The sequence below is a fragment of the Schistocerca americana genome, chromosome 3 (genome assembly GCF_021461395.2).
Source record: "Schistocerca americana isolate TAMUIC-IGC-003095 chromosome 3, iqSchAmer2.1, whole genome shotgun sequence".
Taxonomy (NCBI): Eukaryota; Metazoa; Arthropoda; class Insecta; order Orthoptera; family Acrididae; genus Schistocerca; species Schistocerca americana.
In genome coordinates, this window is record NC_060121.1 from 671,172,113 (window position 1) to 671,186,997 (window position 14,885).

General features: G+C 43.8%; 1 protein-coding gene across 1 annotated transcript in view; it reads left to right on the forward strand.

Moving 5' to 3' along the window:
* The window catches only part of LOC124606306 (organic cation transporter 1-like), a 34,453-nt gene extending 21,644 nt beyond the window's left edge, over positions 1-12,809 (forward strand). The window contains exon 3 of the mRNA XM_047138288.1: positions 12,597-12,809. Within this exon, the coding sequence (XP_046994244.1) occupies positions 12,597-12,809 (213 nt within the window). The remainder of the gene's footprint in view (positions 1-12,596) is intronic.
* Positions 12,810-14,885: the final 2,076 nt, after the last annotated feature.

The following is a 14,885-nucleotide window of genomic DNA, read 5'->3' on the forward strand; positions in this document are numbered from 1 at the left end:
AGAATACCTAAGTAATAAAGTTGTGCAACTATGCCGGGTAGTCCGGAAATTCAAGTCCTGTCATGAACAGAAAGCTGTAAAGCCTCTGAATAATGAACAGATATTAAAAAAGATGTGAAGAGTTTATGAAATAGTTATTTGTGTCATCTGTAGGCTGTTCATTTAACGCATTGTGTTTTCGAACTCTGTGAATAGTAATCTCTAATTGTTGTAACAATTGTTGTAAATTGAGAGCTGCTCATCAATTCGTGACCTGGGCTGGCCATGGCTTATTCTTCTTGGAAATGCGTCCTTACGTTCCTTGTATTCTAACTTAAAGCACCTACTACCACTTTGGCCTACGCAGCTCGCATTTCAGGTGCTAAGCTGAATTTTGTAGTTAACATCACCTTATGTTTGTCGACTTCAACTCATAAACTATTTTGTAGCTTAAATCGTAGAGTACTGTTGGTTTTAAATGCGGCATCGACTTTAAAACATTTGAAATTCTGAGAAAAGGTTACCTAAGTATGGAATTGTGACTCTCTTAGCATTCCGATCGCCATTCTCCTTTACATTCATCTGCTATTTGTGTCCAAATGTGTGTGAAATCTTATGGGACTTAACTGCTAAGGTCATCAGTCCCTAAGCTTACACACTACTTAACCTAAATTATTCTAAGGACAAACACACACACACCCATGCCCGAGGGAGGACTCGAACCTCCACCGGGACCAGCCGCACAGTCCATGACTGCAGCGACTCATCCACTATTTCTTGAGTATTGATTTATTCAAGGTGTTTTCATAGTAACCATTTGCTATGGTTAGCTCTTTTATAATCTTTACCTGATTCATTCTCTCTTGGTCATTCATCAGCACTTTAAAAGCTCTATCCATTAGCGAAAGGCAAGATGTTTTTGGCTATTTGGATGACAGGATTTACTGTGCATCAGTATATCTGTTGTTGTCGGTTTTCTAACTACTTTGAAGGTATGCCTACCTGTATCATCCACAGGCTACTGCTGGTTATTGAGAATTCTCTTGTCAAGATGATTAGTGAAGCTATTTGCTATGATTTTGTAAAGTACTGGAACCCGTAGCCAGTCCGTCTATTTGTACATATAATTTATTCTTAAGCGTAAAGTAATTGTATTTGAGAACGAATTCTAAAAGTTCAATAAATTCGACAGTTTCTTGCTGCGGTAGTCTTTTATATTTTAGCATTCAACGTCCTCACTGAAATGTGCTTATTTATGTACCTTGCCACCCTATATTGCGAATTGATGAGTATCTCGCTATTTTGCATACGTGTATAAGGTAAAGGAAAGGAACTGGATCTGTGCAGCAATTAGAGATTACTGTAATATCGCGGAAAATCATAATACCTTACATGAGCAGGTTACAGGTGACACAAATAGTTGTTTCAGAAACTTGTCCTTATTTTTAATGTCTATTTATTATTTACATTTTGCGACTTTAAAGCCTTCTGTTCACGACGGAATTTGAATTTCCGGACTACCCGGCGTAGAAACACATGTTTGTTCCTTTGATATTCTCTTTAGATTTCATGTTTAGACTCACAAAGCGCTCATTCGCAGTAGTTTTGTGTTTGCTTTTCGAACTACGCACGTACACTGCAATCTCTGTGACATGTTGTATTGTCCATCTGGTAGATGCCATCGTACAGATGAAAAACAAAATGCATGTAGGGGTGGACATTGTCTCCCAGGACAGATGCATACTTTTGTTGATCCATTGTGGCTTCCAGAATGACGAGTTCACCAACGGTACGCTACGAAGGCTTTCTCCAGACAACAACGCTCCTTCCTCCGGCCTAGGCCCATCCGAGGATTGTTGCAGGGTATTTGCTTTCAGACGCTTCACGACGCGCATGCCAATGGCAGTATGTCCAATGGGACATAAAACGTGATTCACGTGAAAAGACCACCTGTAGACGCCCAATGGACATCCAGTTGCGGTTTTAGGGTGTATACTCCAGTCTTCGTCGCTGAAGAATTGCAGGCAGCGTGGGAGCTTGAAACAGGCACCTGTTGCAGAGGCCCATACGCAGCGATATTCACTGGACGGTCATTGAGGAGACACTGGTTCATCTGGGCGTTCGTTGATCAACAGCTGCATGTCAACTCGCCCATTCACTTCTCTGGAGAAGTCGTCTGCCCTTGTCGTTTATGGCCTTTGTGCACCTGAGTTGCCTCGGAGTCGGTTTTGGGTAGCGCAACTTTGGCATGCACATTATACTTTAACCACTGCAGCAGGCGAACTGTTTCGAAACTTCACCGTTTCGGAAATGCTTCCAACCTTGGCTAGAAATCCAATGATCATGCCCTTTTGGATGTCATATACGTCGCTTCGTTTCTTCTTTACGACGACTACAATTCTGTTACCCATGTCCCCCGACACTCTTAATGTGACCACCACTGCTAGTGCTGCCGGAACTTGAAATGCAATGTTATGTGGCTAGGGCCTCCCATCGGGTAGAACGGCCCCCAGGTGCAAGTTTTTTACTTGACGCCACTTCCGCGACTTACATGTTGATGACGGTGAAATGATGATGAAGAGGACACATACACCCAGCCCTCGAGTGGAGAAAATCTCCGACCCGGTAGGGAACTGAATCGAACCGGGCCCCTTGCATGGTATCCTGCGGCGCTGACCACTCACCTATGGAGGCGGAAAGCTACTGCACGAAGACGTCCAACATAGCCGGTGGTCGCATTAATGTGACTGGACTGTGTGATTATCATCGCTAGGGGGGCGACTAACCCTGAAATATCTACTGAGAGGTCTGTTCGACAGGACTCCTCCATGTCAACTGCCACTGAGCCACTAACCAGAGTGATGAATGGCAAACTTCAAGGATTTAATATGTAGTGAAGCATAATAAAATGTACACCGTATCCAGCAGACTTGGCTGTCATCATACGATCGGAGCAGGATCTTCAGGAAATCCGTAACAGTAAACAAAAATATGGAAAAGCGTCTGGCTCTAAGCCAAATCTCAGGAAAAATAGCCTAATACCAATCGAGAGAGGATTCAAACCAGACGAAAACACTCAATTCACAGTATATGAGGACATTAAACTGCTAGGAATAACAGTTAGTAACTGCGCTGTAAAATCGATGGAGGGCAACTGGAAGAAACTTTTGGCCACGACGAGAAGCTATCTACAACACAAGAATGGAGGAGAACGGAATTTGACACCGATGGTATATTTTATCAACACGAAAATATTGTCGAAAATATGATACGTCGGACAATTAATCTTTGAGGTAGAAAGCGTAGATAGAAAAATAACAGCTGTAGTAGCGTGTTATACATGGAAGGATGAAGTCATTAACAAATTTGGCGGAAAAACACCACAACCGAGTCACATCAGACTACGTATGCTGGAAATTAACCACCAGCGGCGAAAGCTAGCACACTACGAGGTCGAACCACCACTCAATTACATCGCCAAATGGAAGATAATGGAAGAGTTAATCGTATGGAAGTAATGCATCCCTTTAATAACTGGAACATGGTCTGGAAAAACGTCCGCAACTAAGTGCTAGGAACTGACATAAGATCCGCCTGGTACAAAATATTTATTGAAGCAATACCGGCGAAAGAAAAACTTCACAGAATACATTTGTCGGAGTCTGACAGATGTTGACAGTATAATCTTATCGGCAGCCGGCAGGGGTGGCCGAGCGGTTCTAGGCTCTACAGTCTGGAACCGCATGGCTGTGTGTGATGTCGTTACGTTAGTTAAGTTTAAGTAGTTCTAAGTTCTAGGGGACTGATGACCTCAGAAGTTAAGTCCCATAGTGCTCAGAGCCATTTGAACCATTTCTTATCGGCGTCATGTCACAGAGATACACTGTCACTTGGGAGCAGTGTAGAAACGGTCTGGCTTTGATTTTCAGAACAACAAGACAGCACATGGCACTAATATTAGTGCTACAACCAGACTAAAACTACTACCCCGCCAGCAAGGAAAACACCTAGACATGGTCAGTAGAACGTACCAAGCACTATTTGACCAGTAAGCAGGAAGAGCGGTCTTATATAGGCTACGAAGTATACATCGCAAACCAGGCACAACTATTAACTAAATGAGCTAAATCTAGGCACAAGTATGCAGATTATATCTCAGTACTAGAACTAATGAAAATATAAAGTGGTAAGAAAAGAAGGGATAGGCATAAGAATGCTGCTCTAAAAGTCTTCGTCTGGTAGGCTGCTGCTGGTGGTTGCCTCCAAGGACATGCCTTTTGGGAAATGAAGCATCTTCGAGCGCCTGCTCACTTTCCTAAGTTAATGTATTTTCCCAGACACCCAGTGGCACAGATAGTTACGAACTGCCTTCCACTGAAATCGGTAGGAAGCCGAGGGACCACCTTTCTAATTATTATGTCCTGTATCGAGACAAAAAAAGAGGCTGCTGCGGAAAAACGGACTAAGTAGGGCTGTGGACCAGAAAAGATGATGTCTCTGAAAATGCCACAGGTTAAGAAGAAGAAGAAGTAAAAGAAGACGACAAGCGATGAGATATGACTTGGAACACAAAATTTTCATTGTCTATTATTCATCAAAACCAATGTTATACAATCTAACCCACCACCTAAAATCATTAGTGGGTCGAAATTAGACACAATATTACATTAGCAGCATTTACTAAATATTCTATATTCTACTGTTATATTAGCCACAGGAAGTTAGTTCTATCTATCTATATGGTCTATGGGTTTTATAATTTACGGTTAGTCAGTCATGCTATCAACTCTAACCTACTTTACTACTAACAACTACATCCTGCAGCGTTACAGGTGTGCCAGTATATAATATAAACCTACTATTTCATGGCCATGTCCACCGAGCAAATCCCAGTGGGCGTGCCCCTGGCACTGGACTGGCCTTACCGCAATCGCTGCAGGTTTAAAGAAAAAGAATTTCCTACGATCTACTTCTACAAAAATAATAATAGTTTTTTATCAGTCATAGTTGGTGTGCTGTAGCCTCTAGTCGGTGTGGTCGCACTCTCCCCCTCCCCCTGGTCCTGGTTGCGTCGGATCCCGACCGTCATTGACGGTCGGCCAGTACTCACCCTGGCGGTATGGGATGGTGCGTAATGTCATATTTTGGTTTCATATTTACGCGATCTCCCTTCTATATTCCCTTAGGACCTTGGCGGATACCTCGCTAGCCAGTTTATCGATGATGGTGAAAGTGGTAGGGTCTCGAATAAGTTGAAAGGTGTCTGTGTTAGGCAATGAGTTCCGTAAATTAGCTGCAACGTCGTCGAAAAGCGGACACTCGTAGACTACATGATCCGGTGTGCCGATTTCGGAACCACAGTCACACGATGGTGTCGCTCTTTTCCCAAACCGGCATAGATATGCCGGGTACGGGCCATGTCCAGTGAGGAAGTGCAGCAGTCCCTTACTTGGCGGGAAATGTTTCAGCCTTAATCTTTCCTGAACGTTTGGTAATAATCGGTGAGTCCTTCTTCCTGTTTCATCCCCATCCCAGATTTCCTGCCAAAGTTCTATTTCCCTTCTCTTAATTGTTATTTTGTCCCCCACTCTGACCCCCATAATATCCCTGGTTTTTCCAATTTTCCCCTTTTTGACCCAATACCATGCAGCCTGCCCCCTGATTTTTACATCAAGGGGGCACAGGCCTATGAGTATCAGTAATGCTCCCCCTGGTGATGTCCTATATGCCGCCACTGATCGTAGTATCATATTTCGCTGCACTCTCCTCACTGCCATAGCAGGAACGACCCTCGTGGGCCTGTGGGCCCAGACCCCGGACCCATAGCCCACGATGGAGACAAGAATGATGTTATGATAGAGCTTGATGAGGTTCGGCGGGAGATGAAATCGTCTATGACCTATGGTGATGAGATTGTTTAACACTTCTATCGACCTATGTGTTACTACCTCAATGTGTCTGGCAAAGCTCCATTTTTCGTCTGGCGTTACTCCTAGATATCTAGCCTCTCGACGACGTATAACTGGTGTGCTATCCATCCTAACTGTAGGGTTTCTGACCAATTGGCCCTTTAGGAGTAGGTAGGTGGATTTGTTTGGTGCTACTTTTTGCTTGGTTCTATGGCACCACTGTGAAAGTAATATCATGGTCCTCTCGATTTTTAATTCTAATTCCTCTCGGTTCCGACCGCCAACCAACAGGAGGAGGTCATCAGCGTAAGCTATCACCTGTAGCACATCTGCATAGCTCTCCAGGGTCTTAAGGAGAGGCTCCATATTGATATCCCAAAAGAGTGGCCCCAGGACAGAGCCCTGTGGACACCCCTTTGTTATCTTCTTGCCCACTCTTCCGCTAGGGGATGATTGCCAGACCTTCCTATCCATGCAATAGCTCCTAAGACACCGATATAGCGGCTCTGGACACTCCTTCTCTCGCAAGCGAGAGAAGAGCGAAGGCCACCACAGGTTGCCACAGGCGCCACCGATGTCCACCATGATGCCAACTATGTACTTGTGTGTAGACGACCCACAGACCTCAGCCGCCATGGCGATTGCGTCAGACGCAGAGCGCCCAGGCCTAAAGCCGAACTGCCTGCCGCTCATTCCACAAAGCACTCGGTGTGCCATCAGCCTGTCAGCCAGCAGCCTCTCCAGCAATTTTCCTAGCAGATCCAACAGACGTATGGGTTTGTAGGACTTGACCTCTTTAGGATCTTTATCCAATCCCTTTTTTATTATCACTACATTTGCTTGTTTCCAGATGATGGGAAACTTTCTGAGGCTTAAGGCCTCGTTGTAGATTCTAGCTAGAGGTGCTACTAGTTGAGGATCGAGATATTGCACCACCTCCACTATGATGCCGTCTGGTCCCGGGGCTTTCCCTCTTTTAAGTGCCTTAATGTGCACCGCCACCTCGTTCTCCGAGAAAGGGTACACCACGGTATTGTTTTGGTACTCTTCTTGCTGAGCTTGCCTAATTAGGCCTTGTTCTTCTGTATCCTCATTTTCCGTGTCATCCGGAAGCAGGGACCAGAGAAGGACTGTAGCAGTTTCCTACCATGTCCCTGTCATCCGATTCCCATCCCGGATGGTTGATAGTACCATAGGAGACCTGATTTTTTCCCTAACTATTTTATATGGGATGCCCCAGGGATCTGCAGCCAATTGGCTCTGGACATACTTCTCCCAGCTTACCAGTCTGACCCTTTTGAGCTCTCTCTGGAACTCCTCCTTAGCACTCCTGTAGATTTCTAGGCATCTCTGTTTTTCTTCCCAGATGACACTTCGCTGGTAGTACCTCCTCGCCCTCCTGACCGACTGACGAATCTGCCCTAGTTCAGCAGACCATGGAGACGGAGAGGCCGCGACAGCCCTTCTCCTAGTTGGTACCGCAGCCTTAACCGCTTTTGTGATGGCACTAACCAGCTCTTCAGCATGCCTGTCGACGTCTTCATCACCCTCTGGCCATGTTGGGGGAACAAACTCTCTTGAAAGGCGCTCCCAATCAGTTTTGTTGTAGTTTAGTTGAAACTCCCACCCTATGTCCCAGTGGCATTCCTTGTCGGTGAGCTCAAATGTGATTAAATTATGGTCACTTGTTGTTACTTGGTCTCTTGCCATCCAGTTGATCAAGTGACCAGCAAAATTTGGTGAAATTAGTGTTACATCAATATTAGTTCCTTCTCCTCCTCCGCCTGTGTAGGTGGGGAGGTTCCCGGCTCTATTTGCAACCAAGTCCTGTAGTGACATTACTGTTTCCTCCATCTTCTCCCCTCTGCCATCCCAGGTGCCACTGTGCCACAGGGGGGACTTCACATTGACATCTGTCACCACCACGATCTTTCGGCCTCTTACTGCTGTTGTGACTCGTACTAGTTGATCTAAATATGTCTCGATGTCATCACTGTATTGGTAATACATATTAACTAAATGAATGACTCCAACTGGAGTCTGGAGTTCGGTTACAATACAGTGTTCATTTGAGACATGAGCGAGCACGGTGACTCTTATAGCTTTATTTATGATTATAGTGGTGGCTTTAGGGTCATCTCCAAAGGATACTATTTGCCAATTAACGCTAGCGAAAGCTATGTTGCCTGCAAGAGAGTATAGCTCCTGTAGACAGAGTACGTCGAGACTCATCTCCTCCACCACCCTTTGGAGCTCCTGCATTACTAATCGGCTATTATGTGCATTTAGTTGTCCTAGCTGTATTTTAATGGTCATGGAAAATATGTGTGTACATATTGTTCTGGAAAGGTCTTCCTCCAGTCATACGCAATCCTACCATTGGCTAAGACAGCCTGATTGTAGATCTCGTCTAGATCAAATTTTTCGTTTCTTCTTTGAAAAACCTTTTTGACAAGGTCACGCAGGGCGCCAAAGTCAGTGGGGAGATTCATGGTCTTTAACTGTATTCTATCGACAGCCTCCATGGCCGAGAAGGTGACTCTACGTCCATACTGGTGTCCTACCCACACTATGTGCGTTAATGCTGTGGTCAGTACAGCCGGCTCCTCCAGACGGGAAAGTTGTAAGGCGTGTTCCAGATTTGGGTACTTGTTTTCGTAGTGTTCGTCCAGCAGGCGACGTTCGTAGTTTTCGACACATTACCTTCATTGCATACATAAACGTGTATAATTGAGCGTCTCAGATTTGTCACTGAATGTATTTCCACCGCGTTCCTACCGTTGCACACGTAAATTTGTACCACTGAGCACTTCAGATGTGTCACAAAACATACTTCTAACATGCACCGCATGTTTTGATAGATACAAATTGTTTACAAGCATATGAGTGTCAAAGATACTATGATCTGTTCTAAAGAATTTGTTTTAAATAAAAGGGAACACTAATTATTAGACCTGTGCGCATGGAAACGCTACGGATGGACTAACAAGGAAACTAAAAGGTGGATGGCGTAGGTAAAGGAGACGTAACATTGCTACACTGGATAAGACTTGAAACAAAATTATTTATTTCTTAAGACAGTGATATAAGACATCTGTATAGCTGCTGTTGACTGGTAACTACGCACAATTGCTTGTAAAACGTTATAAAATTGACAACAAAATCTCTTAATATAGAATCGCGGTCGTAATTAGAGGGGGGCGGGAAAGGTTTAATACCCGCATTCAGACCCACATTCACTCAAAGAGCAGCAAGGACGGCCCCAACACCAACATGCAACGAAGCTAGGAGGTTTGTTCCGCTGTGCTGAGAAATGATTAAGTAAAAGAGTAAATCTGAATATCACGGTTGCATTTAAAGTTGAACCTCGGTTTGGCGAAACCGCCACAACGAGGGCCACACATACACGCTTACGAGCTTAACATGAAATCACAAATCACAAGTATAATTGAATAATCCGAACAGGATATATCTAATATTCCAAAACCAGAGAAATAAGTAAACTCTAGGACAGAGACAGGGGGCACCGGGAAAGTTTGGCTCACAGTTAAATCGTGTGGCCACGTGGTTCGCGGAAATACAATTTCTACAAACTGTGCCCAAATTTTAGCAACATTAAACCACGCAGCTGCGAGCAATTAACATTTTATAGAGGACACATTTGAGCAGAGGGCTAACAAACTAATATTATCTCACGTAAGTGATTTCCAACGGACATATAGTAATGAAACAAAGAAAATTCACAAAGAGGCAAAAATTGTACAGATTCGGAAAAGATTACATACGCAGTCGCAGGCATACAAACATTCACACTGAACCGAGAGCGCACTTCCTACGTGAGATCGCTTCAACATGTGCAACACCTTTGTGCTACGTTCTTCTTATGGACCAAAGTCTGCATTAGGTTGGTTGGTTGGTTGGTATTGGGGTTTGGTGGGGGATAAACATCGATGTCATCAGTCCCCAGTTCCAAACAGACATACTTGTAAAAGGCCTATACAGTAAAAGCGTAACCTCTGCACCCAGAGGGAGGGAACACCAAGGGGTACAGAGCTAAAATGAACACCGCATTAACGCAAAATAGAGGACACTTAAAAGGAGCAGAGCAAATGGTTGACTAGAGGAAAACAGACTACAATGGTTGAGGGATCAGGTAAAAGGTCAATCTCTCAACTACAAATGAAGAACCTACAGCTGGAAAGCGTTGATAGAGGTACCAACACAACTTGTTACCATAAAAGACACTATTTTGGTATCCACGTCACAATTACTCTACTGGCCATTAAAATTCCTACACCATGAAGATAACGTGCTACAGACGCGAAATTTAACCAGCAGGAGGAAGATGCTGTGATATGCAAATGATTAGCTTTTCAGAGCATTCACACAAGGTTGGCGCCGGTGGCGACCCCTACAACGTGCTGGCATGAGGAAAGTTTCCAACCGATTTCTCATACACAAACAGCAGTTGACCGGCGTTGCCTGGTGAAACGTTGTTGTAATGCCTCGTGTAAGGAGGAGAAATAAATACCATCACGTTTCCGACTTTGATAAAGGTCGGATTGTAGCCTATCGCGATTGCGGTTTATCGTATCGCGACATTGCTTCTCGCGTTGGTCGAGATCCAATGACCGTTAGCAGAATATGGAATCAGTGGGTTCTGGAGGGTAATACGGAACGCCGTGCTTGACCCCAACGGCCTCGTATGACTAGCAGTCGAGATGACAGGCATCTTATCCGCATGGCTGTAATGGATCGTACAGCCACGTCTAGACCCCTGAGTCAACAGATGGGGACGTTTGCAAGACAACAACCATCTGCACGAACTGTTCGACGACGTTTGCAGCAGCATGGACTATCAGCTCGGAGACCATGGCTGCGGTTACCCTTGACGCTGCATCACAGACAGGAGCGCCTGCGATGGGGTGCTCAACGACGAACCTGGGTGCACGAATGGCAAAACGTCATTTATTGTGATGAATCCAGGTTCTGTTTACAGCATCATAATGGTCGCATCCGTGTTTGGCGACATCGCGGTGAAAGCACATTGGAGGCGTGTATTCGTCATCGCCATACTGGTGTATCACCCGGCGTGATGGTATGGGGTGCCATTGGTTACACGTCTCGGTCACCTCTTGTACGCATTAACGGCACTTTGAACAGTGGACGTTACATTTTAGATGTGTTACGACCCGTGGCTCTACCCATCATTGATTCCCTGCGAAACCCTACATTTCAGCAGCATAATGCACGACCGCATGTTGCAGGTCCTTTACAGGCCTTTCTGGATACAGAAAATGTTCGACTGCTGCCCTTGCCAGCACATTCTCCAGATCTCTCACCAACTGAAAACGTCTGGTCAATGGTGGCCGAGCAACTGGCTCGTCACAATACGCCAGTCACTACTCTTGATGAACTGAGGTATCGTGTTAAATGGGCAGCTGTACCTGTACACCCCATCCAAGCTCTGTTTGAGTCAATGCCCAGGCGTATCAAGGCGGTTATTACGGCCAGAGGTGGTTGTTCTGGGTACTGATTTCTCAGGATCTATGCACCCAAAGTGCCTGAAAATGTAATCACTTGTCAGTTCTAGTATAACATATTTGTCCAATGAATACCCGTTTATCATCTGCATTTCTTCTTGGTGTAGCAATTTTAATGGCCAGTATTGTGTAAAAGTCGCTGGAGTGGGTGTAGCCTGAGAAATCATGCGAGAGCACCCACACTAGAGCAAGTTTCTTCAATTTTTACTTTGATCCTCCCCTGTCTTCCCTCTGCTACCTCAGTAACTATTCCTTGAATCGTTAGGGTGTGTCTTCTAGTCTAGTTGCCTTAAAATTGTTTTCTACTCGTTTACAATCAGAACCTCTTGTGTACCTGTCCAAACTGTCCATCCATTCATCAGTACTCTTGAGCAGCCTCACGTTCCACATGTTCATATATTTTTTCGTGTCTGTACAGTGCAATACACTCATAGTAAAAGAGCTAGATGAATAATCTTTTCTTCGCCTACTTTATTTCCTCTTATTCTAATACTTCCTGTGTCTGTAGAGGTTGCAGTAATCTTGTGCTTTACCCATACATAGATGAGAATTATAGAGTATAATAAAATAGTATTCTTTTAGCCATATGAGCAAGTTAACTTTGAACAGCGGGAAATCCATTTTCGAGTGCCGGTCCGGCATAAATGTTCACTGTCGGCATTCCCTTACACAGCTTATGGTTGTTCGTTTCGCATCTGCGAATGCATTCCATGCATATAATAACGCCTATACTCACGGCAGTGTCTGTTGCTTCGGACATGCATGCATCGTTCTTCTTAACAATACAGGCATTGCAACATCGTATTTATCCTCCGACACGAGGCAGCGATTTTCTATGAAAATGTCCCAGCCTGTGCGGGAATTACATAATGTGTGTAGGTGTACAGGCTGTGACTCAGGGACGACGACATTTGAAAATTTGGCTCTGGCCGTGTGTCGGGGACGGCTAGCCAAAGCGGTTAAGGCGACCCTCATGTAAAGCGGGAAATCCGGGTTAGATTGCCGGTGGGGCACAAATTTTCACTGTCGTCATTCCCTACCATAGCTGACTGCATTTAATGAACTTTGAAATTTTATTGATGGTAATTTGGCTCAAATATATGAGAATACTTTGGTTCCGCCGATCACAAATTCAAGATGAGCAGTAGTAACTAATTTGTTGCAGGCTGGATCTGTAGATGAACGGCTGCCATTTGCCATCCTCTCGGCACTCAATGTACTGGCAGCTGTTTCCGTGTCGTTCTTGCCAGAATCAGCTCTGCAAAGGCTTCCGGAGACCCTGAAGGATGCTGCAGTATTTGGACGAGGTCGTCGTTACTGGAGCTGGAAGCCTAAGCCACCACCGATTTCTACAACAGAGCAACATGTTCTCACATGATTCTCTCATGGTATAGTGCCCACACCTCTTGTAATATCTGTATCAGAAAACGAATGAAAATGTTGCTAAAAATGAACTCAATAGGTCCCTCACTAGCAAAGACTCACATTCGCTACAATTTTTACCTTATCTTATGACAATATGCGCCACAGGGATCTTGTAGAGCTCGCGCAATGCAACCTGGCCCCACGTAGAAACGATTTCTCGTTCTCAGTGCTGAGTGAGTCCATCTCTGTGTTCGAAAGGGCGGCCACCTCGGTTTTCTGTCCGCTACTGAGCTGTTCGCTTCGTCTGTTGTGTAGGAAACATTATCTCCTCGCTGCCACTACACTGAGGGAATGGAGATGCATGCACAGTGGCTACACTACAACCTTTTCCAAATGATTTTAAAGGAACTACTCGCTAAAAATATTTGATTCTCCTTATCTCTTATCCTCATTCGTCAGCTGCATGGCGAACTACTTATCATTTCGTTAATGGTTGTAATTGTTGTGATATTTCTATTTTAAGCAAGTTACTGTGTGAAATTCGAATGGTTTGCACTGAAAACTAGAGTTCGCTATGATTTTGCGTTTGCTGGTCATACATTTCTTTGTAGAATACATATTGAATCTTTGCTTAATCATGAGACGATATCTATATCTATCTCCAATCTCGAGAAAATGGATTGTATACAGTGCACACACTTTCGGTCGCATGTGCAAATGGTAGAGGCTAAATGAAATATTCGTAACATTCCTCGTAACTCGTAAATGGTTTAAGATATCAAAATAAGCATTTAGAAAATAATAGCATGCAAAGTGGAGAGTATTCTTCCATATAGTTAACAAGCAAATACTTTTTATCTACTGTGATAAATGAGTACCAACAGATTTATCCAATGAAATAGTGTAATTATTTTAAGGCCTGTCGACAATTGGCAAAATAAGTATTAGTATGGGTTTCTCATAACAGAAATTTAGGAACCACAGGTTAATTTTTATACCCAGCACGAGCTTTTCATATGTTATTGACCTGAATTGTCCTCTATTTTTTTCTTTTATAATAGAGTGTTTCGGAATGTGTAGCAACTGCAACTGCGTTTGCCTGTTACTCATGTGAAATTGTGTAAGCCTCGCTCTATACTTTTTGCAAAAGAAGATAATTTTAGTATGTAAAAGAAGATAATTTTAGTATGTAAAAGAAGATAATTTTTGTATGTAAGAAGAAAAAGAAAGAAAAGTTTACTAGTCAGTCGAGAATAAATCTCTTCTTCTGTTGTAATTTCAGTGTAATCCTGTAACACATTGTGTTTTAAATAATAAACGTTTGACTGCTCGAATTACTCGCATAACCCGGTTAAAAAAAATGGCTCTGAGCACTATGGGACTTAACATCTGTGGTCATCAGTCCCCTAGAACTTAGAACTACTTAAACCTAACTAACCTAAGGACATCACACACATCCATGCCCGAGGCAGGATTCGAACCTGCGACCGTAGCAGTCGCGCAGTTCCGGACTGAGCGCCTAGATAACCCGGTTAATACGGTCGTTTGCAGACTAGCTAATTGTAGCACTGAAGCTTTGCTTGAAGGACACTGCTGTAGTGCTACACCTCCCTTACTGCGGTATCCTGTCGGCAAGGAGCCCCACCTCTACCCTTGTTCCTTGCCCTACCGCGACATCTGCACAGCTATAGGCCAAGTAATATTGTACGCACTCTACCTATCACATTCCTGAACGTGATGTAAACACAACAAGACAGATTATATATTTAACAGAATATAAGTTGGCACACTATTGTAGAAGCACCGAGATGGAATACTGTTGCAAAAATAAAATAATAATTTAAAAAACCTTTTTCATTGTTAAATCATAGTTAATCGACTTCAACAGTGCAAGAATGCTTTTTCCGCAATTTCTTCGGTAATTTCGGTGTATATTTCTCTTCTATGTGGTAGTTAAGCCTTCTCAAGTACCACTGATCAGTGGCTGTAACATCAACGTTACGTTGGGTCTCATCAGTCATTGTTTATTGCTGTCTTAAGAGTCAGATGTACTACTAGAGAGTGTTTTAAGAAAGACAAAGAAAATGTC